This window comes from Triturus cristatus, chromosome 2_1 (genome assembly GCF_964204655.1).
Source record: "Triturus cristatus chromosome 2_1, aTriCri1.1, whole genome shotgun sequence".
NCBI classification, from domain to species: Eukaryota; Metazoa; Chordata; class Amphibia; order Caudata; family Salamandridae; genus Triturus; species Triturus cristatus.
Window position 1 is genome coordinate 494485001 of NC_140581.1, and position 27034 is coordinate 494512034.

General features: G+C 38.2%; 2 protein-coding genes across 2 annotated transcripts in view; one reads left to right on the plus strand and one right to left on the minus strand.

Moving 5' to 3' along the window:
* The window catches only part of ZNF366 (zinc finger protein 366), a 498300-nt gene that overhangs the window by 197382 nt on the left and 273884 nt on the right, over positions 1-27034 (plus strand). The gene's annotated exons all lie outside the window — the stretch shown is intronic.
* On the minus strand, positions 22147-24708 carry LOC146865535 (uncharacterized). The gene is made up of 2 exons (XM_085640746.1): positions 22532-24708; positions 22147-22461 (listed from the first exon to the last, which is right to left on the minus strand). The coding sequence occupies exon 1, from the start codon at positions 24705-24707 to the stop codon at positions 23313-23315; it is 1395 nt and encodes a 464-aa protein (XP_085496872.1). The 5' UTR covers position 24708; the 3' UTR covers positions 22147-22461; positions 22532-23312.

The window sequence follows — 27034 nt, forward strand, 5'->3', positions numbered from 1 at the left end:
ATAGAACACAAACAAACGGTCCTCGTCTATCTTACCGTGAAAAAGCGCGTACGCGTCAGGAAATAATTAAACGGGTCCCACCAGCACGACAACGTTGAGCCAAATGGCTCGTTATTTATACTCCGAAAACAAGAGTTAATTGAAGTCAGCTGTTCCGATTCAACACGCACAAAAAGTGGCGGCCATGATGGATGCCCCTAAACTGAAGATAACGGGCCCATCTGGCGCACCGTCTGATTACGAATAAAGACACCCAATGTGGTGGCCATCTTTGACTGCCTTTCCATTAGTTAAAGCAACCTGTCTATTTATTAAAAAATAGTAAAGAAATGCTTCTCCAAGTCCCACCAGCAAGGCTACATTAAGTAAAATGAAACGTTATCTCGATTCTAAAAACGAGTTAGTTTGGGTCGGCTCGAAAAAAGAGAGAGGGGCTGGATACGCTCAAAGAATGGCGGCCATGATGGATGCCCCTAACACGAGAGCTAACGGGCCCCACTAACTCACCATCAGATAACGAAAAAAGACATCCAGTTAGTTTCAAGCAGCTAGTCCATTCATTTGAAATAAGGATGAATACACAGTAGCTAGGATAGTAGAAGCAGTACAACATGTACTCCTCTTGGATTTTAAAATAGATTAACTCTCCGCACGTTTAGACACCTCTGCATATGCTGAAATCAAATGTGTCAAATCAGAGATTGACAAGAATCGGGCAATGCCGACAAGAATCAGCATGACATAGTCTGGACCATATCTAATACCAGCCTAAAGGACAATACCTACTAACCCCACTTGTTGCAAGACAGAATAACCTCTGGTTAGATGTTCTATAGACTAGTGCTGAATAAAATGTAGAGTGGCCCTAGGAAGTGATGTCTGTCGCTCAGATTACCCAGTATTGCCATGACCAAGGGTTCATTAATTGAGAAGACGTTCCCATTCCTCCTTCGAGTTTAGACCATTGCGTACTGTATTGAACAGGGAAATATACCACTGTTCTCTTGCCTTTCTTTTTTGTTCCATGTTTCCTCCGCGACGGCCCATCCAGATTTTCTCTAAAATGAACCACTGAATGTCAGAATCACTATGGCCTGCTTCAATGTAGTGGGCAACTAGGGGGGCATTTAATTTACCTGTACGTATCGCTGAGCGGTGTTCCTGTAGTCTAATGCGTAACTCTCTCCCTGTTTCACCAACGTATCCCTTCCCACAAGGGCACCTGAGGAAGTACACAATATTCTTGCTCCTACAATTGTTTAAAGATTTAGAGAAGACCTTACGGCCATTATATTCAAGGCTGTTAGATACCAGGGATAGTGGGCAAACGTTACAAGACCCACATCTCACATTTCCGAGAGCATGAGTTCCATCTAGCGTACATTGAGCATTGCCCTGGTTCTCTCTGTATGTATGAACTAGCTCATTTCTCAGATTTCTATTTCTTTTGAATGCGAAAATAGGTTTATCCAGCTTTTTGTCCTCATCATTATTAATAATATGCCAATTGCTGTTGATTACGTTTTTGATTCGATTACTTATGTGCGAGAACTGACTCACGAACACAAGCTTCTCAAACTCATCTTTGTCCTCAAACCTCAAATTTACATCTCATTGGAGTAGGGATAAGATTGAGTTTCTTGACATTGTTATTAAAGATGTAGAGGGTTGTCTGGCAGTGGAACTTTTTACCAAACCAACTGCTAAGAATACCCTACTTCACTATTCGAGCTTTCACCCTAAAACACAACGAGACAATATACCTTTTAGTCAGTTTCTCCGCTTGCGGAGAAATTGTTCTGATTTGGGTGATTTCTATAAACATGCAGATACCATGAAAAAGAAATTCTTAGAGAGAGGATATCCCAGGAAACTGATAACGCACTCACTTAAGCGAGCAAGATTCTATAACAGGGAGGCTTTGCTGACAAAGACGAAGAAGGACAAAGATGAGTTTGAGAAGCTTGTGTTCGTGAGTCAGTTCTCGCACATAAGTAATCGAATCAAAAACGTAATCAACAGCAATTGGCATATTATCAATAATGATGAGGACAAAAAGCTGGATAAACCTATTTTCGCATTCAAAAGAAATAGAAATCTGAGAAATGAGCTAGTTCATACATACAGAGAGAACCAGGGCAATGCTCAATGTACGCTAGATGGAACTCATGCTCTCGGAAATGTGAGATGTGGGTCTTGTAACGTTTGCCCACTATCCCTGGTATCTAACAGCCTTGAATATAATGGCCGTAAGGTCTTCTCTAAATTCTTTAAACAATTGTAGGAGCAAGAATATTGTGTACTTCCTCAGGTGCCCTTGTGGGAAGGGATACGTTGGTGAAACAGGGAGAGAGTTACGCATTAGACTACAGGAACATCGCTCAGCGATACGTACAGGTAAATTAAATGCCCCCCTAGTTGCCCACTACATTGAAGCAGGCCATAGTGATTCTGACATTCAGTGGTTCATTTTAGAGAAAATCTGGATGGGCCGTCGCGGAGGAAACATGGAACAAAAAAGAAAGGCAAGAGAACAGTGGTATATTTCCCTGTTCAATACAGTACGCAATGGTCTAAACTCGAAGGAGGAATGGGAACGTCTTCTCAATTAATGAACCCTTGGTCATGGCAATACTGGGTAATCTGAGCGACAGACATCACTTCCTAGGGCCACTCTACATTTTATTCAGCACTAGTCTATAGAACATCTAACCAGAGGTTATTCTGTCTTGCAACAAGTGGGGTTAGTAGGTATTGTCCTTTAGGCTGGTATTAGATATGGTCCAGACTATGTCATGCTGATTCTTGTCGGCATTGCCCGATTCTTGTCAATCTCTGATTTGACACATTTGATTTCAGCATATGCAGAGGTGTCTAAACGTGCGGAGAGTTAATCTATTTTAAAATCCAAGAGGAGTACATGTTGTACTGCTTCTACTATCCTAGCTACTGTGTATTCATCCTTATTTCAAATGAATGGACAAGCTGCTTGAAACTAACTGGATGTCTTTTTTCGTTATCTGATGGTGAGTTAGTGGGGCCCGTTAGCTCTCGTGTTAGGGGCATCCATCATGGCCGCCATTCTTTGAGCGTATCCAGCCCCTCTCTCTTTTTTCGAGCCGACCCAAACTAACTCGTTTTTAGAATCGAGATAACGTTTCATTGTACTTAATGTAGCCTTGCTGGTGGGACTTGGAGAAGCATTTCTTTACTATTTTTTAATCAATAGACAGGTTGCTTTAACTAATGGAAAGGCAGTCAAAGATGGCCGCCACATTGGGTGTCTTTATTCGTAATCAGACGGTGCGCCAGATGGGCCCGTTATCTTCAGTTTAGGGGCATCCATCATGGCCGCCACTTTTTGTGCGTGTTGAATCGGAACAGCTGACTTCAATTAACTCTTGTTTTCGGAGTATAAATAACGAGCCATTTGGCTCAACGTTGTCGTGCTGGTGGGACCCGTTTAATTATTTCCTGACGCGTACGCGCTTTTTCACGGTAAGATAGACGAGGACCGTTTGTTTGTGTTCTATCTTGTGAAAGTGCATTCCTGATACCGGGGTGTAGGTACTCTTTGGGTGTACTGTGCATTTAATGCGCTGGCACTGAAGTTAGAGTTCGCATCTTTGGATATATTTATTGCTTTGAGAATAGTATAATAGACTATTAATTCCCTTTGGGTGGCTAATGCATTCTGGACGAGTTCTGTATCAAGACGGTCACAGTGTTTGCAGATTATTTGGAATGATGAATTCACGACTATGTCCACAATTTTATCTTCTGTCCCAAACATATGTTAATCTTTGGGCTATATTGGCTCTAGGATTATAGGTAGAGAAATAGTCAAATTATACATAAAACATGTTCTTTGTTTTTAGGACATAGGATTGTATCCACCGTATCCTTGAGGAGAAAAAATAGATACTCCCATTGCTTACGACCTAATTGAAATCACCCTTGAGGTTTTGGACCCATCTATGCATCTAAGGTAAATTTTATTTTATAAACTATTGAGTTAGAGCCCTTGAGATATACCAAGAAAGTATTTACTCTATAATAGAGGACTAAGGGGGGGAAAAACATTTTTTTGTCTTTTTCTTTAGACATATTTTCCATCAAACGCACGTATTTACGATATAAGAACAAGGCGAGAAAAGACTATTATAGACTGTATCAGGTAATCTTTTGTGCTGTTATTATAGCTAGATTAGACAATACACTCTAGTGGTTTGGCTATTCTAATGCCTGAAATTATCGTCCTTTATAGTATTTTGGCCTGTTGAGTAATCTGGATGAGGCACAAGGAGGAGGTTGGGATCCCTTCAGTAGCCGATGTCTACTCTATTGGTGCATATAAGGTACTCTAATATGGGACTTTACTATAACCCCGATGTGTGTGTTATCACTTCAATGTACTGTATGTATGAAGTATCGTATGTATGATCACCAGGAGAACAACACTTTTCTAGTTTGGCCCACTCTATCTCTATTTGTTATTCAATTAACTTTGTTAATCTCCATATTATTCAGAAGGAGTTATTCACAACATAGTTTAGATTCTAAACTTAATGTGTCTGTTTTAAGTGACGATCGACCTATTTTGTTAATTTCCATATTATTTGTAAGGTACTTTGTTTGTGGTTTGAGTGATGATTGTAAGAACTGTCTTAATATGTATATTTTATGATTGTATTTAGATTGTTTTCTGACGACATGGGAGAATATTATGACTTGTCCTGAAGAAGGTGGTCTGCTATCTTCATATTTCCACCGAAACGCGTCGACGCATTTGTAGGAGGGAGAGTATAGATTGTTGTGACTCCGAGTTTCCAAATTACGCAAATGTTGATATTATCAACTAGGAAATGAGTAGATCATGATCATATGTCTCCTGTCTCCTGATGATGAGAGATCAAAATACGCTCCTTACTGAGTCTCCCTTTATTTTATTTTACATTAGTGTATGTGTAATGTGTTCTATGTATAGGTAGGATACTGTGCATTGTTGTTTTTATCTTAAACTTTTACATTGTTTTACTGTGTATTTTTATGAATTTGTGGCTGATTATATGATCTATTTTATAACAATAAAAACATATGAAACACTTTTTATATGTAGGCTGTTATCGAGATGATTGTTGGGTGTCTTGTCCTGGTGATCAAGTGTATGAAGTTGTGAATGTGTTGACAAAATTCTGCTTTTCCAAAAGGGGAATCATTGCTTTGACTTGCTCGTTAGGAGTCCGCAGTACCGCTAATTCTGAGAGCTGCGGTCGAGGGGCACTCCAGTTTTCTTGTCTGCGTGCTGTGTCCCAGGGGTCTCTGATCACTGAGAATGGTGCCAGTCAGCAGGAAAACGAAGTCCGCTTGGGAGCTTCTGGAAATGCGGCCTCTTGAATCCCCAACTGGCTTCATGCACAAATTCGACAACTGACTAGATACTGGCAATGCACCAAAGACGGGACACTAATTGCTCTGTTAGGAGAGATAATATGTTTCTTTATTTACGCGGGTGATCTTTATTTTCATCAATGACTTGGTTTTACTGCTTTTGATTTTCCTCGTTACTGCCTTTGGTGTAACAAGTTAAGCCATTTATCCATTCTCTGAATATTTCGGTGATGATCTTTTCTAATGCTGCCAGTTGACTCTTTTCATAGAGTGCACCTCATCTCTGAACCCATAGATCTGAGGAGTCTAGCATGTGCTGAGTATCATAGGAGGGCCTCTTTCTATATATGATCATACATATATATATATATATTCAATGAAAAAACCAAAGGTTTCACACATGTTATAGTTAGCTGGACATTTCACTCGTAAAAAACCAATGAAATTCCCCCGTTATAGTTAGTTCAGCTAACTATAACTCGCGCGCCCGCAATGTACTACTGATGACGTCACATATTACATCACTCATGACATGGTCAGTGACATCACTCATGACATCACTGATGACATCTCAAATGACATCACTGATGACATCATCCAGTGAATGTGTGTTTTTCTGAAAATTAAATATGTTTTATATATGTATATCTCAAGGTCGATGGAAGAATCAATGGGTATATAAGTGTCTAAGTGGATGATTTGTTTTTGAAAAATTGATTGTATTTCTGACTGATTAAGTGTATCTTATTGAATACATGGCTTACTGAGTAATGTTTAAATATGTAAATATCTGTATCAGTCTCTCACTTTGTGTATAAGTGGCTGCATGGGTTGGTGAGTAGCTACATGAGTGTCTATAGAGGTTATTAGTTGGTTTTTTGAGTATCACTATGAGTGTCTGAGTGTCTGTATGGTTCGGTGGGGGGTATTATGTAGTGCATAGGTGCATGAATGAGTGACTCACTCTTTGTATGTGTTGAAGACAGCATGTGTGCAGGACTGTATGGGTGGATGACTGTATGCATGGATGTGTTAGTGAGTGAATGACTGTCTCAATAGTGTCTTTATGAGTAACTACATATGTTTTAAACTAGTATATGTGACTATTGGTGTATATAAGTGAGTATATGTGAGAGTGAGAGATTGAAAGAGTTCCTGTATGAATAAGAATGTGTTTCTATAAGTGATTGTTAAAAAGACTAAGTATGTGTAAGTTTCTGTTAAAGTAAGTGTGCTGGTGTGTGTATAACTGTATATGCAAGTAAATTGATGTTTGTTTCTTTTTTAGCATGAGTGACTATGTGTGTGAGTACCTCTATGGATGAGTGGCATTGTGTAACAGGATGTATACGTGTATGAGTACATATGATGAGTGAGTACATGTATGAGTGACTGTACAGGACTGTTGGTGGATGAGTGGATGTGTATGTTGATCTTAGAAATACTGAATAGGTTGTTGTTACTGTTATTGGTATGTCCATTGTTTTGATAATTTTAGTATCTATTTTTAAATGTGTGTATCAAAGGTTATATTAGGGTGAGAGGAGGTCTACCACTCTGTCACAAGGATGATGTCATCAGTGATGTCATTTGAGATGTCATCAGTGATGTCATGAGTGATGTCACTGACCATGTCATGAGTGATGTAATATGTGACGTCATCAGTAGTACATTGCGGGCGCGCGAGTTATAGTTAGCTGAACTAACTATAACGGGGGAATTTCATTGGTTTTTTACGAGTGAAATGTCCAGCTAACTATAACATGTGTGAAACCTTTGGTTTTTTCATTGAATTTCTAAGGTTTTTTAAATGCTAATTCCTAACTATAACGTGTGTGAAACCCATGGTTTTTTCAGTGAATTTGCAAGGTTTTTTAAATGCTAATTCCTAACTATAACGTGTGTTTAACCCATGGTTTTTTCAGTGAATTTGCAAGGTTTTTTGAATGCTAATTTTTTTTTCTTTCTTTTTTTTTTTTTTACATATTTTTTTTTAAATTTTCTATCCTTTTTTAAAGACTATGGTTAAATTTTTAAAATTCTATAATATGTTTTTTTTAATATATTTTATAAAATAAACATGTAAAATTTATTAGCAATACATTTTTTCCTTTTTTTTAAATTTTTTTTTAGTACGCGTACCGTAAGCTTACGGTAAGCGTACGGTTTACGCAACGTCTGTAATTTTTCTACGCTGTTTGCGTATAGTTACGCAATTTGCGTAGCCGCGCGTACTCCGCGTGGGACGCGTACGCGTGTACGCTACACGCGCATGTTACGCGGAAGTGTCGGGTAGTGACTGTTATGCGCATGCGCGCAAGAGCGTGTCTTTTTTACGCGCATGCGTACTTTTGCCGTAAGCGCACCGTAAGCGTACCGCAAGCGTACGGTAGGTCATGTGATCATGAAACACAACTTTTGATTGGTTGAAACTACTTTCAGTTCTAGAACTCTCCTACACCACACCCATTCCCCTCATTTCTGCTTGTGATCCCTTAGGAGAAGGAGCTGGGTTGTCTTTGTGATACGATGGCAGAACAGCAGAGCCCTTCTGAGAGTGAGGCTAGCACTAGCAGCACTACCTTGAGGCAGAGAGCGAGGAAACAAAAGACCTCTTATGTATGGGATTATTTTACTTTTCCTGAAGGCCAGCTAAAGGTAAATGCACCCTTAGTGACTTGCAAGCTGTGTCAGCGTGTACTTTCAAGAGGTAATCCTGACAGGAAGTATTCCTTTGGGAATCATACCATGATGAGGCACCTCAAGGATGTACACAAAAGGACACATGCTCGACTTTTTGGAGGTAACCCTTCAGAAAGTCAACCAAGCACATCCACAGCAGCTCAGCCTGGACCATCATCTGCAGGGCTGAGTCCTTCTTCTGCAGGTCAGGTGAGCCCTTCATCTGTGGGGGGAGCATCTCCTTTTGCTGACCCTCAGGAAATTAACCCTCGATTTCTGAGGGTTGATATTCGATGCGCCTCTTGTCATGATCTAATTTGTCATAGGGAGACCAGTGTTTCCCTAGTGAACAACAAAATAGATCAGCACACTTGTCGCAGAGACTAATATTCCCACTCTTTCTTTCCTCTGTCCCTGCATGAACACAACGGCTCTTTTAAGAGCCAACCTTATCTTTCATCTTTTTTTTATATATGTTTTTAAAAACTTTTTTTTTCTTTTTTACCGTACGCGTACGGTGCGCGTAATTTGTTTTTTTTTTTAAAAAAAACACTAAAAATCAATTATCACATTACAAGGTCCTTGAGAGACTACAATTATTATTATTGACTTACCATACCCACTCAAAAAAATATTTATTCTTTTTTTTAAAAAAAAATTGCTTTAAAAATGGTTCTAGTTTTCGAAAATTTTCTATATCAATCTGAAAAAAAAGAAAAAAGTATTAATATTTTAAAAACATTTTATAATACAGTACACATATTTACATATTTATCAAAAAATATTTTTGCCTTATTTTTGCTGTTTTCAGAATATATTGCATTTCACTATAAATTGTGAAAGCAATTGCATTCATCATTTTACAGCGGGCAAAAAAAAATAACAATCTCAAAGATTGTATTAAAAAAGCCCAGAATCTCTTTTTACTTAAACTTAACATTATAGAAATGCATAATATTCTAAAAAAATATCATCTAATACCAATACTTATTTCTTTAAAATACCGTCTGATATGTTTGTTTCAGAAGTATAATCACAATATTATATCTCAAATAACTCCACATTACATCTGGTTCCATTTCCTTTAGGCCAAATAGTAATTTTAAAATTCTTTTTTGATTAAATTTCCAATGGTAATCCAATAAAATTCTAAAGTTTTATTTGTACAGATCTCACCGATTCTCTGTAACATATTGGTTCCCGAAAGATTTATTAATAATTTATTAAGTCCACAATAGAATTGGTTACCTTTCCACATGGCCAAATAGTAATTAAAAAAATCTTTTTTGAATAAATTTCCAATGGCACTCCAATAACATTCCAAAATTTAAATTGTGCAGATGTTACCGATTTTCTCTAAATTTTTGGTTTTCCAAAGTTTCATTAAAAATTAAAAAAGTCCACATTACAATTGGTTATCTTTCCATTAGGCCAAATGATAATTTATAAAATCTTTATTTTTGAAAATTCCAATGGTAATCCAATCAAATGGTAAAATTGTTTTGTCCAGATCTTGCCAAGTCTCTCTAAAATTTAGGTTTCAGGAAGATTAGATAGGAATTTGCTAAATCAAAAGGCAAACGTTGCTTAAAAACCAATTGGGAATCATTACACAGTGTCCAGCCTTTTTCACATTTAAGATAAACTGTGTAATGTCCAGAAGTAACAGTAGGTCCTTCATGGAAAATTATTGCAACAGTTACAAAAGTTTTTCCTGAAATTGATAATTGCTGTCCTGTAAACTTCTTTATTAAAGTATCCAATTTTGAACCATCAGCTCTACATCGTTGCATCATTAAAATTACATACTGTCCGTATTCCTTTAAAATTAATGTTGAAAACATGTCAGATTGACACTCACTGCATTGCATGCTATGATTAGCATCTTTAACTAATTTAGCAAAAGTGACTGTTTTAGTCTCTGGCAATGTCAAAAAAATAAACCTTTCATTATCAACATTAGAGCCACATATATTATAACAGTTTTCACAACTATGTTCCCATTTATAAGAGAGACCAAATAAATTATCAATTGCAACTTCTTCTTCTTCCAGTACCTGAAGAAAAAACATCAAAAATTCGTGTGCATCTTGCTGTTCATTTTGAGAAAACTGTGTTCGTCCTGAACATACATCTAAAAGTTTTCTAATTTCAGTAGCACTTTCTATTTGAGTTTTATCATTACTCAGCTTTTGAAAAAGGAGACTCAGCTCTGAACAGAATCTTTTTCCCTGATTTACTATTATCTGCTCTTGCAAACTTTCCAGATAAAATGCAACATTCAGCACTACATTTGCGTAGCAGTTGAAACCAGAGCTATTTTCAAAATGACCTCCTACAACCTGTTCTTCTTTTTCCTTACTCTTTTTGCTTGCAATTACATCACTCCTCTTTTTTTTCCTCCTCTGTACATCTTCATCACAGATATTCTCATTTCTCCTTTTACGAGAAACTACACGTTTCTCCAACACAGGATACTGACCTAAATGAGGAGCATAGCTTCTTCTTAATCTATTATACTCCTTTACACAATTTGTATCAGCACTAACTTTTGAGTTATCAAAGTCTATCATGAATAAACCTGATAATGTTTTCACTCGTGACAAAGCAACATATGCCATACCTTCTTTGAACACAGTTGAACCAATGTTCACAAATGCACAATCTACAGTCAATCCTTGAGACTTGTGAATAGTTACAGCATATGCTAGCGAAAACGGAAACTGCTTCCTACGTACATATAAGTCTTTCACAAGCATGAAACGAACTGAACAACGACAAATGTCTTTAACTTCTTCTATCTGATCAAATTTTATTTTTAAACATTCAATTCCATCTTTTTTCTGATAATTAATAAAACCCACAACTCTTCCCATAGCTCCATTAACTAAACCTTTTTCAACATCCAAATTTCTCCTTAAAAATACTCTACAGTTCATGCAAACATATAGATTTTTTTCTAATCCAGCTGTTTTGGAAATGTTCTTCTCTAGTGAATCCAATTTATTTTTCAGTGTGCCTGTTACTGTGTCAGTAATTCTTCCATCCTCTATTTTGTCCACTGCTTCTAATTTCCTGATCTCTTCCTTTTCCAATTTCAAAAGCTCCTCATTGAATATTGAGCATTCACGTAGAGTTGGCATTAAGCAGATGATACTTTTCTTTTCTGCAATGTTCTTGTATATCTTCTCTGCAACTATTTCTTCCTTTGGAAATAAATTATGTAGCAGCCGACTCTGTAATGCTTTTTTGCCAACTTCTGTGAGTAGTCCGATTCTGATATCTTTCAGAATACTTCCATATTCTTCATCGCTTGCTTGCCTCATATTAGTAGTAAGTTCCTTGTACTCAAAGAAGGACCAAATATTTGTATTTCCGATGCTTCCCAATGACTTCTTTGTGTCTTCATGTGTCACAGTATTAAACACTGGTTGTCCTTTAACTGGAGTAAGTTGCAAAAGATCTCCAAAAACTATGACGTGTTTTCCTCCAAATAACACGTCATAGTCTGTCTTCAGAATTTGCTGCATTCTTAAATGCACAAAGGCAAGCATTAAGTTTGAAACCATGCTCACCTCATCAATAATGAGAACTTGCATCTTCTTCAAGACTCTTGAAACTTCCAAGGATGCTTCTCCAGTTAGCTTGTTGTATTGTATTTTGTTCTCATGCTCCACTGGTAACATTAGCAAACGATGTAAAGTGATTCCTTTTATGTTATTTGCTGCTAACCCAGTTGGAGCAGTAACCACACAAGACAAAGTAGAATCCGTTTTTTGCTGTAGGTAGCTTCTGATGACTTTAATTAGGAAACTTTTTCCAGTTCCAGCTTGTCCGCTTACATACATCCTGATTGGATGAAATGATGTGCATGAGCACTCTTTTTTTTCATGTAGAAATCCGTGATCAATTTTGTTTCTGATCTCTTCATAAATTTGTTGCTGCTCTTCGTTCAGTTGTCTTTCCAAATTTTGTAAGTCTATAAATTCTTCTTGAGCTTGATTCATAGCCGTTTCCACTTCATTCATGGCTATTGATGCTTCATTTTCAACGATTGGTTGTCCTAGGGGATCTTGACTGAGTGTTTCTGAACTTTGGCTGTCCTGAGAACTGTCTCTAGCTATTTCTGCTGCAATTGTAGTTTCCTGTTCAATTTCTTCATTTAACATTTGCAGATAACTTGAGAATGTACTGCATTGTATGCTGTCTTTGCAAGCATTAAAAGAATCTTCATAGCTTTGAAATTCTCCCAGTAGTTCATCCTCTGTACGCCATGGTTTAAACAACTGTAAAAGAGCCAAGTAGTAAAATTCCTTCTTGTCAGTAGTGTCGCAACTCAGCTTCCTGTGATTTATCAAACTTCCTTTTGTTTGCTTCACCAAACATCCTTCCTCACCAATGACTTTATATTTCTCATTGTTGATGTCTTCTGCGGCTTTCCGTGAATAAATGTAGTTCTGCAGCACTTCATAGAGACACATGTTCTCCAGATGTTGACTTCTCTTGGGATAATATGTGTCCAACATGTTTGATTTCAAAATATCTGTACTTTCTGGGTCATTCTCGGCCAAATATTCAATTTCTCCAACAGATTTTAGTACCCGATTTCTCATTGCTGCAAGGCCTAAACTTGCCCAAATTATTCTTCTTGACTTCGAGTAGAGACTTGCAGAAGATAACCTATCTGAACATTCGTAGGATCCAATTTCTCGATGCGATAACATCTTCAAACTGAAACTGTACAGCTTCTTACTGACAGTCTTCTCGTGAGAAATCTCTTCCCACATTTCCTTCAATTCTGTTTTTTCTGATTTTGTAATGTAAGATGTTACATATCGAGCAACAGCAATGGAATTGTCAGCTACATACTGTATATCCATGTTAGCGTTCCACATGGATAAAATGACTGGGTTGTAGTCATTTATATTTTTTGATTCTTCTTTTCTTTTAAGGTTGTAGGTATTCTTAGGTGATTTTCTTGTGATAGTATGTCTCACAGCTGACATAAAACTGTTTACTCTTCCATTTGAAAGAACAGGTCTAGGAAATCCAAATCGACATTTAGTGTAGTATTTATCTTTGCTCTTGTATTTCCGTCGACAGTATTTTCCACACCGATGACTTTGGAAACGTAAAACTTGCTCCTTTAACTTTTTCTCTTCTGTGCTTTTTGGTATAGCACATGTTGCATATTCTTCAATGTAAGATAACACTGCTTCATCAGTATCTGTTCCAAACTTTGGGGCATCCTTGATCCACAACAGCATATGAATATGAGGAGCACCTCTTGCCTGGTACTCTTTTCTCCAAAAGAAATCTACTACTTCTCCAAGAGGTGGATTTTTTTTATTGCAGATGAAGGACATCATAGCCTCAAATCTATGATTGAAATATCTGCAAACATTAACCGGATCCAATGAGCACAGTTCTCCTGCTGTCTTGTATTCGATGTTTTTAATGTTTGAATTTGCCTCTCGTAGAAAATCCAGTAAATCATCCCAAGCGTACTCCGCACAGCTTAGGGTAACGAACCATGTTGGTGTTCCTAAATTCCGTAACATGCATTTTAATTCACCATGGCGTCGGTACCAATATTCATTTGTCCCACGCTGACAAGCCATCAGATTGATCAGTTGTGTTTCCAAATGATCATCTCGGTGCTGCACTTTCTCCATAAAATCCTTAGCAGACACATTTTGTAAATGTACTCCACTTTTTAAAATGTGATTTACTGCATAAGACAGTGCAGACAAGTCGCTTTCAAATAAAAGATGGAACAAATAAGGAATACTTTGTCGAAATCTGGGATCTTCAGCATATAGTCTTGTAGTCCGATACTCAGAAGCTGGAATCTGTTCCGGACGTTCATCGTATCGTCCTCCTTTTCCTTTAGGAAACAGCTGGGGAAAACATCGAGCTTCCAAGCTCTCCTCCCATACACTCACGGGACTTCCTTTTGCTTTCTTCATCTGAAAGAGATCAATATTGTCTCCCATAACTTCTTTTGAATGAAGAGGATGTATGCTAAAATGTTCATAAATTTCTTCTTCCTTTGACTTGTCCACTTTTTCAATTTGTCCAGTTGGTGTTTCTGTGTCTTCTTGTAAATCTTCTTCTTCTTCTTCTTCTATATAAATTGATTCATACCATTTGTTATTCCTTTTCAAATACAAATTTGCTCTTTGTACTTTCCGTACATCTACCAGCTCCTGCCAAATCTTCTTATTCTTTGTAGGTACACCATTAACCAGAATAATTAATGGTTCAGTTTCCAAAGTATCCGCATCAATAGTTTCCATATTTTTTTTCAAATCCAAGGGCAAATACACCACTCTACCTTTTAAACCTCTCAGTAAATCAGAAGGAGGTAATTTACCAGTTTTGGGCTCCATACGTACTATGGTCTGGAACGGATGAACACATTGAATGAGTATAGACTCATATGTATTTAATTCAGAAAGTTCAGCAGGAATAGCATCCAATTCTAAATTATTATGTACTGCTCTGGTCGGCATTCTATTTTCCTCTAACTTGTTGTAACAGTATTTACAAATACGCTGTACTTCACCCAATTCAAAACAATTTTCAAGAAATATATATGTGGCAAAATCCTTCCACTTATAATTATCTTCATTTTCACTCTTTCTGTAGAGATCAACATACCTGGTTTGTTTTCTATAATGAGTTCTGCGGCAACAAATACAAGTAATATTTGGTCTTTCATTAGAGATTATTGCAAATTTTGTTATGTGATCATTAAATGTCTTACTTACAGAGGGTTCTACATTCTCTTCCACTTCTTCCTCATTTACTGTGTCCTTCTCTGCACTGTTTTGTTCAGGACCAAAGTAACAAAACTGAATTTCATCAACAACCTTCTCTACATCTGATACCGTTCCACGGAACAGAGCCCTATTCAATTCATCTAACTTTATTGCTGGACTTTTAGCAAAATACAACCGTCTCACAAACTTTCTCATTTCAGTATGATGAACAGCCAACATCCTAAAATGATGGAAAACACTATTACACACTTTCCTAGATAGACAAGCCAGAGAATGACCCTGCAAACCAGTATTCTCTCTCACTCTGCACGGATCTAGACTTTGAAGCACCTTAATCTTCTGTTTTATACTTTTTTTACTAAATTCTCTTAGAAACTCACGAAATTTGTCAATAGATTCCTGACGCACAGTGCAAATACTACTACAATTCCAAGTGTACACTGGGGCTTTAGGACGTCTCCCCATAGCCTCATCCGCCATCACTTGTACCTCATCTCTTGGAACCATTATCTCCTTCTCCATTATGCAACCATTTTTTACTTCGTAAGCACGACCTCTGGTGTCAACTGCATGCAGCAAACTATTACTTTGAAAATAGCTCTCTTCATTAAAAAAAGGTTCACTACTTGAACTATGCATCCACTTTCCTAAAAACACTTTACAAAAGTTTGTTCTGTTCACTACTCTTTTCCTTTTGCTATGTGATTTCAGTACATTAACCATTTTGTCTAATGTACGCATCCTATTCAAAATTAAAATGAATAGTTTCCTTTTTAATTCTAATGCCTTTGCTGCAATGGCTTCAATTTCTTTTTTTCTTTTATAAAACTTACTCTTTTGCTTATATTTCTTCACATCCTTTATCAAATTGGACATAACTCTTCTCTGAAACATTTTTCTACGTATCTCTTTAAACGCTGTTTTTCTATTTATGTAAATCTTTTCAGTTGCAGAAGGTATATTTGCATTAACTAAATTCTCAATTTTTTCCTGTCCTTTTCGATTGAAATCATTCTTTCCAGTACAGACATTTTGTACATTTTTCCTTTTTTTGAATATATTTTTTAGAAATTGTTTTTTCTGCTTACCAGAAGATTTTTTCTTTTTCCCAACATGAGCATCTTCTACTAACTTTGGTCCTCCAGTTGTCTTCAAATATAGGTTTTTTTTGTGAGTTTTTTGAACTCTGGATTTTGTAGGCATCTTAAATTTTGTTCACTGCTCTTCAGCAATACCTGAAAAAAACTAAAAAAAAATTCCTTTATTTTATTTAAATATATTACTACATTTCTTTTCACAATAGTCACAAAACGAAATTTCTTTGCCAATTTGAATGCACACTTACTGCTCTTTTTTTTTGGCAAGTGATAATCACTTTTACAGACTGACACATTATGAATCCACTTGTCAGATTTTTTTAAATGCACATGTCCAAACTGCTTTTTCAGACCACCACCATGTGTATCCTGGGTGACTGCCTACACTCCAGCAAGGGCAACCAGCCTTAGTGATGCTGAATGTCTTTGCATTACAGACTGAAACCTCAAAACCCACTCGCTTGTAAATACTGTGCATGATTATACATGGAAAGGAGCTGGGTGTGTGCTAAGAGTCTGCTTCTGCACCAAAAAATCGCTCCCCCTTTTTCCTACTAATGCAACTGTGAAATCACCAGAGCAAAACGCAATAAATCTCTGCCTGTAATTCCTATTTGCACACAGAGTCATGTTTTCACATTAGTCACAAAACGAAATTTCTTTGCCAATTTGAATGCACACTTACTGCTCTTTTTTTTGGCAAGTGATAATCACTTTTACAGACTGACACATTATGAATCCACTTTTCAGATTTTTTTAAAAAGCCCATGTCCAGACTGCTTTTTCAGACCACCACCATGTGTATCCTGGGTGACTGCCTACACTCCAGCAAGGGCAACCAGCCTTAGTGATGCTGAATGTATTTGCATTACAGACTGAAACCTCAAAACCCACTCGCTTGTAAATACTGTGCATGATTATACATGGAAAGGAACTGGGTGTGTGCTAAGAGTCTGCTTCTGCACCAAAAAATCGCTCCCCCTTTTTCCTACTAATGCAACTGTGAAATCACCAGAGCAAAACGCAATAAATCTCTGCCTGTAATTCCTATTTGCACACAGAGTCATGTTTTCACATTAGTCACAAAACGAAATTTCTTTGCCAATTTGAATGCACACTTACTGCTCTTTTTTTTGGCAAGTGATAATCACTTTTACAGACTGACACATTATGAATCCACTTTTCAGATTTTTTTAAAAAGCCCATGTCCAGACTGCTTTTTCAGACCACCACCATGTGTATCCTGGGTGACTGCCTACACTCCAGCAAGGGCAACCAGCCTTAGTGATGCTGAATGTATTTGCATTACAGACTGAAACCTCAAAACCCACTCGCTTGTAAATACTGTGCATGATTATACATGGAAAGGAACTGGGTGTGTGCTAAGAGTCTGCTTCTGCACCAAAAAATCGCTCCCCCTTTTTCCTACTAATGCAACTGTGAAATCACCAGAGCAAAACGCAATAAATCTCTGCCTGTAATTCCTATTTGCACACAGAGTCATGTTTTCACATTAGTCACAAAACGAAATTTCTTTGCCAATTTGAATGCACACTTACTGCTCTTTTTTTTGGCAAGTGATAATCACTTTTACAGACTGACACATTATGAATCCACTTTTCAGATTTTTTTAAAAAGCCCATGTCCAGACTGCTTTTTCAGACCACCACCATGTGTTTCCTGGGTGACTGCCTACACTCCAGCAAGGGCAACCAGCCTTAGTGATGCTGAATGTATTTGCATTACAGACTGAAACCTCAAAACCCACTTGCTTGTAAATACTGTGCATGATTATACATGGAAAGGAGCTGGGTGTGTGCTAAGAGTCTGCTTCTGCACCAAAAAATCGCTCCCCCTTTTTCCTACTAATGCAAATATAAAATTACCAGAGTTGTACACAATAAATCTCTGCCTATATTTCCCAACATGTGTAACCTGGGTGACTGCCTACATTCCACCAAGGGCAACCAGCCTTAGTGATGCTGAATGTATTTGCATTACTGAGTCCAACCTCAAACCCTTAAACTATTCATTTTTTATACCAATACACCTTAATTTATCGTGAAAACATAGTCCATATTATTTTACATGTTCCTCACATTTAAATTTCTCCCAAAACAGAAAATAATAAACACAACTTCAACAAAAAGAATTACATTTCTATTTTTCATTTCTTAATTTACCATATACATCCCCTCTCAAACTCTAACCTCACCTTTTAAATTAGTTAGTTGTGAAAGAAATGTGGCACTCAAACAGCAGATTATCAGAGCCAGGATCTCTGTTCTCTACACCTCTCTCCTCTCAGCAGAACCAGATAATGGCAAACTTTCCCTCTATTTTTCCACACATATACATGTAAGTTTCAAATCTCAGTGCTTCCCCCTTTTTTTCAAATGTAATCACACATTTCTATTGGTTGAAAACCAACCCTTTTCCAAAAGTACCCTGCCCCCAACTTGACTTCTGCCTAGTACCCTTCCCCCAACTTGACTTCTGCCTGCTACCATAGCAACAGCTCATGGAACACTGCTGTGTGGAGTTAGGTCAGAAGTTCGCCACACAATGTTTCAATTCCACAGAGCAAGAGTGCTTGACTTTTCAAACCTAACAGCAAATCCATAGTACTGTTCTTTGGTAACACATTTTTTTGTACCAATACAAAACATGCTTCTATTAATTTACACATACAGCGTAGTTTTTATTCTAGAATGGTATGAAACAGCCAATCAGTTCTTTTTGTTTTTAAAAAAATATGTATGCCTCCATTTCCAAACTGTCTTTCTTTTCATATTGCCATTCTACTGAAAGACACCTCCTGAGTGCATCCAGTTCTCCTTTGAAGATGTTCACAGTGTGGATTGTAGGGCACAGCTATGTCTTCTGGAGTGAAAAGTTTGCAGAGAAAACAGGTATGGTGAGAGACCTTGCTTTGCCAAATGTAGACATTAAATGGATTGGTCAGAGAGGGTTAAAGTGGCACCAATTGATGCCATTGGTGAAATCCTTCATGCAAATCCAACACCCTGACCTCATAATAGTGCACTGTGGTGGCAATGACCTAGGCACTTTGACTGGGGTAGGTCTGGAAATGCTTATGAAGGACACCTTTGCACAACTGTTTTCACTTTTCCCTAAAACTGCCTTTGTGTTTTCTAACATATGCCAAAGGCAAAAATGGAACTGGTCCAATCATTTCTGTCCGCAGATTGACAAAGCAAGAAAGCACGTCAACAAATCTGTTTCTGCTTTCCTCCGTGACTATGGTATGGGTTCCATTTACCACAACAACTTGCGTTACGACATGCAAGACATTTATAGAGGAGATGGTGTGCACTTCAATGATGAAGGGAACAGAGTCTTCCTCTTGAACCTTAGACTCTGCATCGGTACTTACTTGTAGGTACCACAAAAAAATCACTTAATAAACACAACGGCTCTTTTTAGAGCCCCCTAATATCTAAACACTTAAATCTGAATTTCATTTTTTTTTTGGTTTTTTTTTTTACCGTACGCTTACCGTAAGCTTACCGTACGCGTACCCCGTGATTTTTTTTAAAATCAATAAATGTTTCCTTTGTACTTTTCTGTCCTTCTTTGACCCCCTTACAAATGTTAGGGGGTCTGTAACTCTCTCCCTTGCCCCCTTTTCAAGATATCACTCTTTTTTACCGGAGTGAAATACACAAAATGGCGGCCGCCGCTTCCTGGTTTCGGCCGATTCGAATGTTTACTAAAATCTAACAGTCAATCAGAATCGCGCTCGCCACCATACGCGTACGGTAAGCTTACGGTAAGCGTACCGTAAGCTGGCTCAGATATATATATTGATTTAAAGGCTATTTTCTCAGAATCTACTGAACAGATTTACACCAAACCTACAAAAGGCACTTCCTTGACCTGAGGACTACCTCTCTGCCAAATTTCTAGTAAATCTGTTCAGCCGTTCGGGCTGTAGCCCTGTCTAAAGGTCCTATGGAAAAATGCATGGGAAAAACGCGTTTTGGGACCCCCCTTTTATCTCAGCCCCCGCTTGACGAATCCCCCCGAGACTTTCAGGGTAGGAGCGGAGCGTAGCGCCCCACCTATTTTGAGAAATTCGCGAGGATTCGTCGACCGGCGCCAAAGTTATTCCAAATAGAATGTTGCGGATTTCCTATGGAAACAGGGTCCTAACTATAACTACCTACTGGCGACCGCCAGTAGGTAATATATATATATATATATATATATATATATATATATATATATATAACTCGCAGCTATTTCAGGATCTGACGTATTAATTGTCAGTACCATACTTTCCCAGAACCCACTTATTGCATATTTCATCCTTAACTATTGGATGCAATTGCATTCTTCCAGACACAGCTGCTGATGCGCGCTATGACTCAAAGTAACACCCATTCCTGCATCCTAAATAAATTAAGATTGCCTGACACTTTGCCTTCCCGATCAAAACTTGGAGCAAAAACTGAAAATAAACAAATATTAGTAATTATGGGCCTGATTCATCAAGGTTTTGTAAGTCAGAAATGTGTGCATCATAGACATCTTGCTCCGATTTGCATAGATTTATGACTTTTGGGGGTTTTAAAAATCCATGCTGAGAATTGACAGCAGGTTCGACTATGCTGTCTGTGCATTTACACAATACATGTTTTTTCTTCTTGGTGAATATATTTTTCCTCAGCAAAAAACCCTTTCGCTGTGCAGCATGTGGAAGTTCCCCTCCCACAATGAAAATACACTTACCCCTGCCTATTAAAGGTGAAGGGTGTATACAGTCTTCGAATAGACAGCCAAACTCCTTGTGAATCCCAACAAAACTATGAGTTTATGAGTATTCACAACATTTTGCATAGCCGCCCACCCTAACAAACGCAATTCAGATTCTGAAGACCTCCTAATTATAAATACTTGAAATACGATGGTTAAATAACTATATTGAACTTGCCAAGTGGTGGACACATCAGGAAAGGTTTTGGTTAGAAGTCATATCAGCCTTGAGAAGGACAAATTCAAATATCTTTTGGCAGGGGCGTAACACAGGCCCCCACAGCCCCCGCGGTGCGGGGGGCCCCCACGCTCCAGGGGGCCCCCTCAGCACAGCACTCTGGCTGCAGGACACCTGATTGAGCCCAGAGGGGGCCCCCCAGGTACCTTGCAGGAGGCCCCCTCAAGGTTCGTTACGCCAGTGTCTTTTGGGATTCAACAAGTAAGCACTAAGGGCCTCATTTAGAAGCCCCTTGCTCCGCCGGTGCGTCACCTTTTTGACGCACCATCGGCGCAGTGTGCCTGCTCTTATTTACAAGGCCATGTAAGGTCGTCCTGCGTGACTTTTCATAGCCTTGTTCATTGGGTGTTCCTACGCAAATCCATGGAACCTGACACATTCCCAGATTTACAAAGTTTTATAAAGCTGGGAACGTGTCAAAATCCTAAGGGGAGGCTTAGGAGTGATGTAACGAGGAGTAATACTTTTATTTTTCCTCATTTTTAGGAAGTGGGACAGGAGATGGGCACGGCCCGCCACGCGGTGTGCACATCTCCTGTCCTCCTTCCGTCCTCAGCAGCCTCATGCACTTTCACTTTCCATTCCCCCCCGTCTGCTCGACGGAGACAGCTTTTTAAATGTCTAACCAGCGAACCATTGACTACTGAAAGTTAGCGATTGTTTAGCATCGGGAATTCTGGGACGATAGACTATACTATGTTAATGAAGCATTCAGATATATATTCAGGTTTGCCTCACAGCTCGGGCGGCCCGCAGTCTACAACTGTCCAGACATGGACCACAAGCTCCCTCCCGGTACTCCTGGACACTGGCATGAATCGCCCCCACTTCCTCCTAGGGATCTCCGTTTAACTTACCGAACCCGCACGCCGCCGCCATGTTGATAATGATGCAGATTGGGGTGTATATAATCTCCCTACTTCCACGGATAGAGTAATTTCACAGTTACACGCACATACACTCACCATACACTAGGGCCCATTTCACTAACATACACTCAAATACTCTACTAACATTGAACCTGTGGAAAGAAAACTCCTAAACTTAAACCCCACACCTACACCGAGGTCAATAAGACCTAGCTATTGCAATTGTCATGATCTAAACAATCTATACATCAATAATCAAATAGAGTACTCAATAATTGACAAGAAATAATCACCAACACCGTATTAAAGTTATGATTCTTTATCTAAAGTTAGTCAAAAGAAATTAATCAGAATAAATCATTTTCTCATAATTACCTATTCTAGCTAAATGTCAGAATGGGTCATCAGGACAAGTCTCTCAGTAGAAATCTCCCAAGTCACCGTCTTCACAGCATCGATCCTCACCAACGCAGGTTTGGGAAGAAAGTAAAACCGTAATGGAATGGAACCCTCTCTGGTCTAATATATTTATAATAATTCAAACAAAGGAAAGAAACATTTAATTTTCTCTTCATCCGCCGAACCGCTGAGCAGAGCGAGAAGGAAAGGATGTAGCATCGCTACATTTTGAAAAATCTCCGCTCAGAAAAAGTCACAAAAATAAAAAGACAGAACAGGAACTAAATCTACAAATGTTTCTTCTCAACTTCCACATATTTCCTCTGGTGAGCTCACAGCTTAGAGTCTTTCTTTAAAGCTCCTTTGTTTTCCAAGGCTACCAAGGCTGCTGTCCAGTGCATCTGGAAACATGCCCAGATCTGCTGCTGTCCTCACGGAAAGTTTTAACCAGGCAAGGACTGTGGACAGATGACTCGCGTCCATATTCAGCAAGGCCTTTTCCATCACAAATTCTCACTCGAAACCAGGCTTCAAAAGTCAGCCATCTTTTTAGTAGGCCACAATAGGCCACAATAGACCATCTTAATTAAAAGAGACAAAACAACGTTCCCACAGCATAATGATTAAACAGTGTTAACCCCACTAATACCCTTATGTGTATGCAATTATCTAGCTTTAGCAACACAGAAAAGCATTAATTCAAAAGCGTTTCGTGCTTAAAAATAAACAGCACTAAGCAACGTTTATTTAATAAAACATGCACATTGTCAATAGCAACATATAAGCGTTTCCCTCGTGTCGGTTTTTCTCTTGTTAATACATACGTATTGATTAATAAAAAAAAAATTTACACAAAACAAATAATTAATAATTAAAATTAGTACTTTTATTTTTACCACGTTTAGACAACTGAAGCTTCAAAACCCGATGAATTTTCAACAGAAAACTCTGCTCCAGCAATCCCCCCTTTGGTGATTTTTATCACCAAATAATCCACACAAAAAAAAATTTAGTGAAAATTTAGTCCCATTTTAGGAGAAATTTGAAATGTCTTTTTCCTCCTTACACAACACTACACACCAGACACTCTTTCATCATCCCTCTTTGTTTCTAAGTAGACACTCTCCCTTAATTCTTCTAATTCAATTTCTTGTGGTTCTCTTTTCAATTTTTTATTTCTCTTTTCATTGTTTCTTTTAATTAACTTCTTTCTCCCTCCCCTGTTTTTACAACACACACACACCAATCTCAATATCAATAAAGCAATAATTATACAAGTTAAAGGAAACAATATCTTACCTATAATAGTACTACCTATTTTTGCAATAAAATTCTTAACAGCTATCACCTTATTAGCTATTTTAGTCCAGATACTTTCAGCTTCAAGTGGTATTAATTCTTCATGCAAATCAGTAATATTTTTGATATAGACCTTCAGGTCTTTGCTTTCATCTGGAATGTAAGTGCAACAATGTTGAACTTTCAGCATTCCACAAACTCCACCCTCCTTAGCCAATAATATATCAAGAGCAAGTCTATTTTGCATAGACATAGCACGTACGGCAATTAATTCCGTATTCACCAAAAGAAACCCTCCAGCGGTATTTGTCGATAAGCGATCCACCACTGTCGACAGTTTCCGAATCCCATTAGCATTTAAAGAAATTCCCACTGCTGGAATTAAAGCTCCAAAAATGTCACCTACAATTTCAGACCAAGTTTCCCTCTTGAAGCGCATTAGTAAATTAATATGTTCTACATCTTCTATTCTATCTATATGAAAAATCTTTGGAAAAACCAGGCCCACATAACACGTGCCATACCAATGGTCAGGCAACTTGTAATAAGCCTTGTTCCCACAAACATAATACACTCCTGGAAAAATTGTATCTTCTCCACCTCTGAAACCCCATCCTGTTGCAATGAAGTATGTATCATGACATTCACTAGTCCCAACAAAATATGTATCATATTGGGATTTCCCTCTTGTAATGCACAGCTTACCCTTCTGTGGTGCATCTAAAGCTAAAGTTGGACTAGCTCCATTTCTCAATTCTTTTCCCATCTCAATGTCCCAAATTGTCTCACTCACTTTATGTTTCCCTGCCTTTTCATGCATGCTCAATCTCCTCTCCTCCACCATGTTCAGGAAAGCTTTCTCCTCTTCTTCCAAACTACAAGTTAAATTATTCTTAAAAATGTAATCTAATGTTAATTCTTCTTTTTCAATAAAAATCTCACCAAAAATGTTAGCTTCTTTAGCTGGATTCAGCTCTTTGTTCATTGGCAAGTGCCCAAAAATACTATCTTTGTTAGACATCTTATAATCTATTTTCCCTAACAAATAAAACACACTACTTAATACACTACAAGAAATTCCATACGTAGCTGGTAAATGGTGATAAGTAACACCCTCTGAAACGGATGCAGGTAATTGCATACAAACGTAGCAATCCCTTACTTCCATTGTTTTCACATATTCGTATAAGAACTTTGAAAAAACATTACTAGAAAAATCATTAATTGACCTATCTTTATGCATGTAAGTATTACTAATTCTAGTTGGAACTACTTTTTGCGAATTCTTCTCTACATTTGTCTCATTCTCAGTATGTATTCCAAATGTACCTATTGAAACTCTAAATGTAACTAATAAAGCTAAAATACCCCATAGTAGCATTAATAATCCAGTACAGCAGCAGCACATTCTACACCATCTTTTTAAGAAGGCACATCTACTTTGATTATTCTCTATGTTAGCCATTTTACTACTTTGACCTTGTCTTTTGACTTAGCCTCTACTACTCCACTACTGTAATTTCTCAAACTTTGGATTACTTCAGACAGCTGAATTTCAGACTTTCTCCTTTTCACTTTCTCCAAGTGATTTCTTCAGTTCACTCAATTTGGATATTCATCACTTTTCACTCCTTCTTCTTCAGCAACATCAAATTGTATCAGATCATCAACAACATCTTGTGCATCTGACTCTTCTCCAATGTCAGTCAGGATAACTTTTAAGATTCCAACAGATTCTTCCTTTTCCCCAACCACTTTTCTCAAGATCCCCTCCGGATTATCTCGAGTCACTGTTTCTTCTTCCCCTTCTTCAGACAGTGCCACATAAGACCATTCCGGTGATCTGTACTTTTGGTTGGGTCTTCTAATTCTCTTTATTTCCTCAGGTTCTCTTGACTCCTTTTGCTCCTTCCTTTTTACTTCGTTTTGACTCGATACTGCATTCACTTGTTCAGCTTTCGATGTATTTCCTCTTATCAGTCTGTATCTCAGCCTCTTTACTCTGTTGTTAGGCCAAAAATCTCCTCTTATGACCTTTTCCGGTCTTATCTCCGTATTATTTCTTTCTCCAATCCAAGTTCTCTTTCTCAGAACTCGACCCTTTGATTTTTCACTTTCACTTTCATCCGATTCTGTTTCAAATGCCTCTTGTTCTTCAGCAGTTTTCTTTCGCTCTTGTTCTTCAGCAGTTTTCTTTCGCTCCACAGTCCTTTTCACCACTCTTTGAGACTTCCCTACTTCTTTCCCTCCTCGGGTCTCCGACACGCAATCTTCTTGCTGTCTACTTGTCCCTTCACCTAACTTATTAGAAGTGTTCCCTACACCTCCTCGGGGGTCTTCCGCAATCTGTCCCTCTCTATCTTCTTCTGACCCTACTTCTTCAGAAATAATCTCAAGTGGTTCTTCAATCTCCTCCTCTTCTGATTCAGGAGTAATTTCTGTGGAATTGCTCTTTTCTTTTCTTTTTCCTCCACTGCTTTTTGGAACTTCAGACTCTCTTTCAGAATCAGATCTCCTTTCTGAAATTCTCAATGGTTCTCTTGAACTTGTAGGAAAGACTTCTTTCCATGAACCTTGATCCTTTCTTACTGGTTCTGGGTCTTCATCATCACTGGAATCTGACTCTTCAAAATACTCTCTACCAGTCCCATCCTTTGGGTTTGGAACTCTCAGAGTATGACTCGCATGCACCCAGTTTTTCACACCAGCACACTTCACTGCAGTCGTCGTAGTTAGAATGACTTGTCTTGGTCTTCCCCACCTTGGAACCAAGCAATTTCTTCTTCTGTGCACCTTAATCCTCACCCAGTCCCCTGGACTTAGATCATGAGCTTGCTTCTTCTCAAGTGTAGTAGCTTCTTCTCCAATCTGGTGAAACACAGAATGAACTGCGTCAGCCAGGCCTTTACAGTAATCCAAAATCATGTCATCAGTTATTGTCATCAACTTATTGACAGGTACATATGCATGTCGCATTGCACGTCCCATGATTATCTCGTGCGGACTTAAACCAGTAGTTCTATCTGGAGTAGATCTAATAGTCATTAGCACTAGAGGCAAAACATCAGGCCATTTCATGCCAGTGGCTAAGCACATCTTACCAATCCTGTTCTTGATTGTGCCGTTTATCTGCTCAACAACACCAGAAGCCTCTGGTCTGTATGCACAATGTAGCTTCTGCTGTATGCTTAATGCTTCACAAATCAAACTCATGAGTTCATTATAGAAGTGTCCACCTCTATCAGACTCAATCGTTACTGGAAATCCGTACCTAGGAATCAACTCTCTTAACAGTAACTTTGCCACTGTTACTCCATCATTTCTCCTAGTCGGATAGGCCTCAACCCATCTTGAAAACAAACAGACTACAACTAGTACATATCTCAGTCTGTTCACTTGGGGCATTTCAATGAAATCAATCTGCATTCTTGTAAAAGGACCTCCTTCTCTGCCTATTGTTCCCAGACTCACCACTGTCTTCTTCCCAGTGTTAAA

Excerpts from the sequence above, each read along its gene's own strand:
- LOC146865535 (XM_085640746.1), bottom strand. The coding sequence starts at position 24,707 with ATGGAAGTAAGGGATTGCTACGTTTGTATGCAATTACCTGCATCCGTT.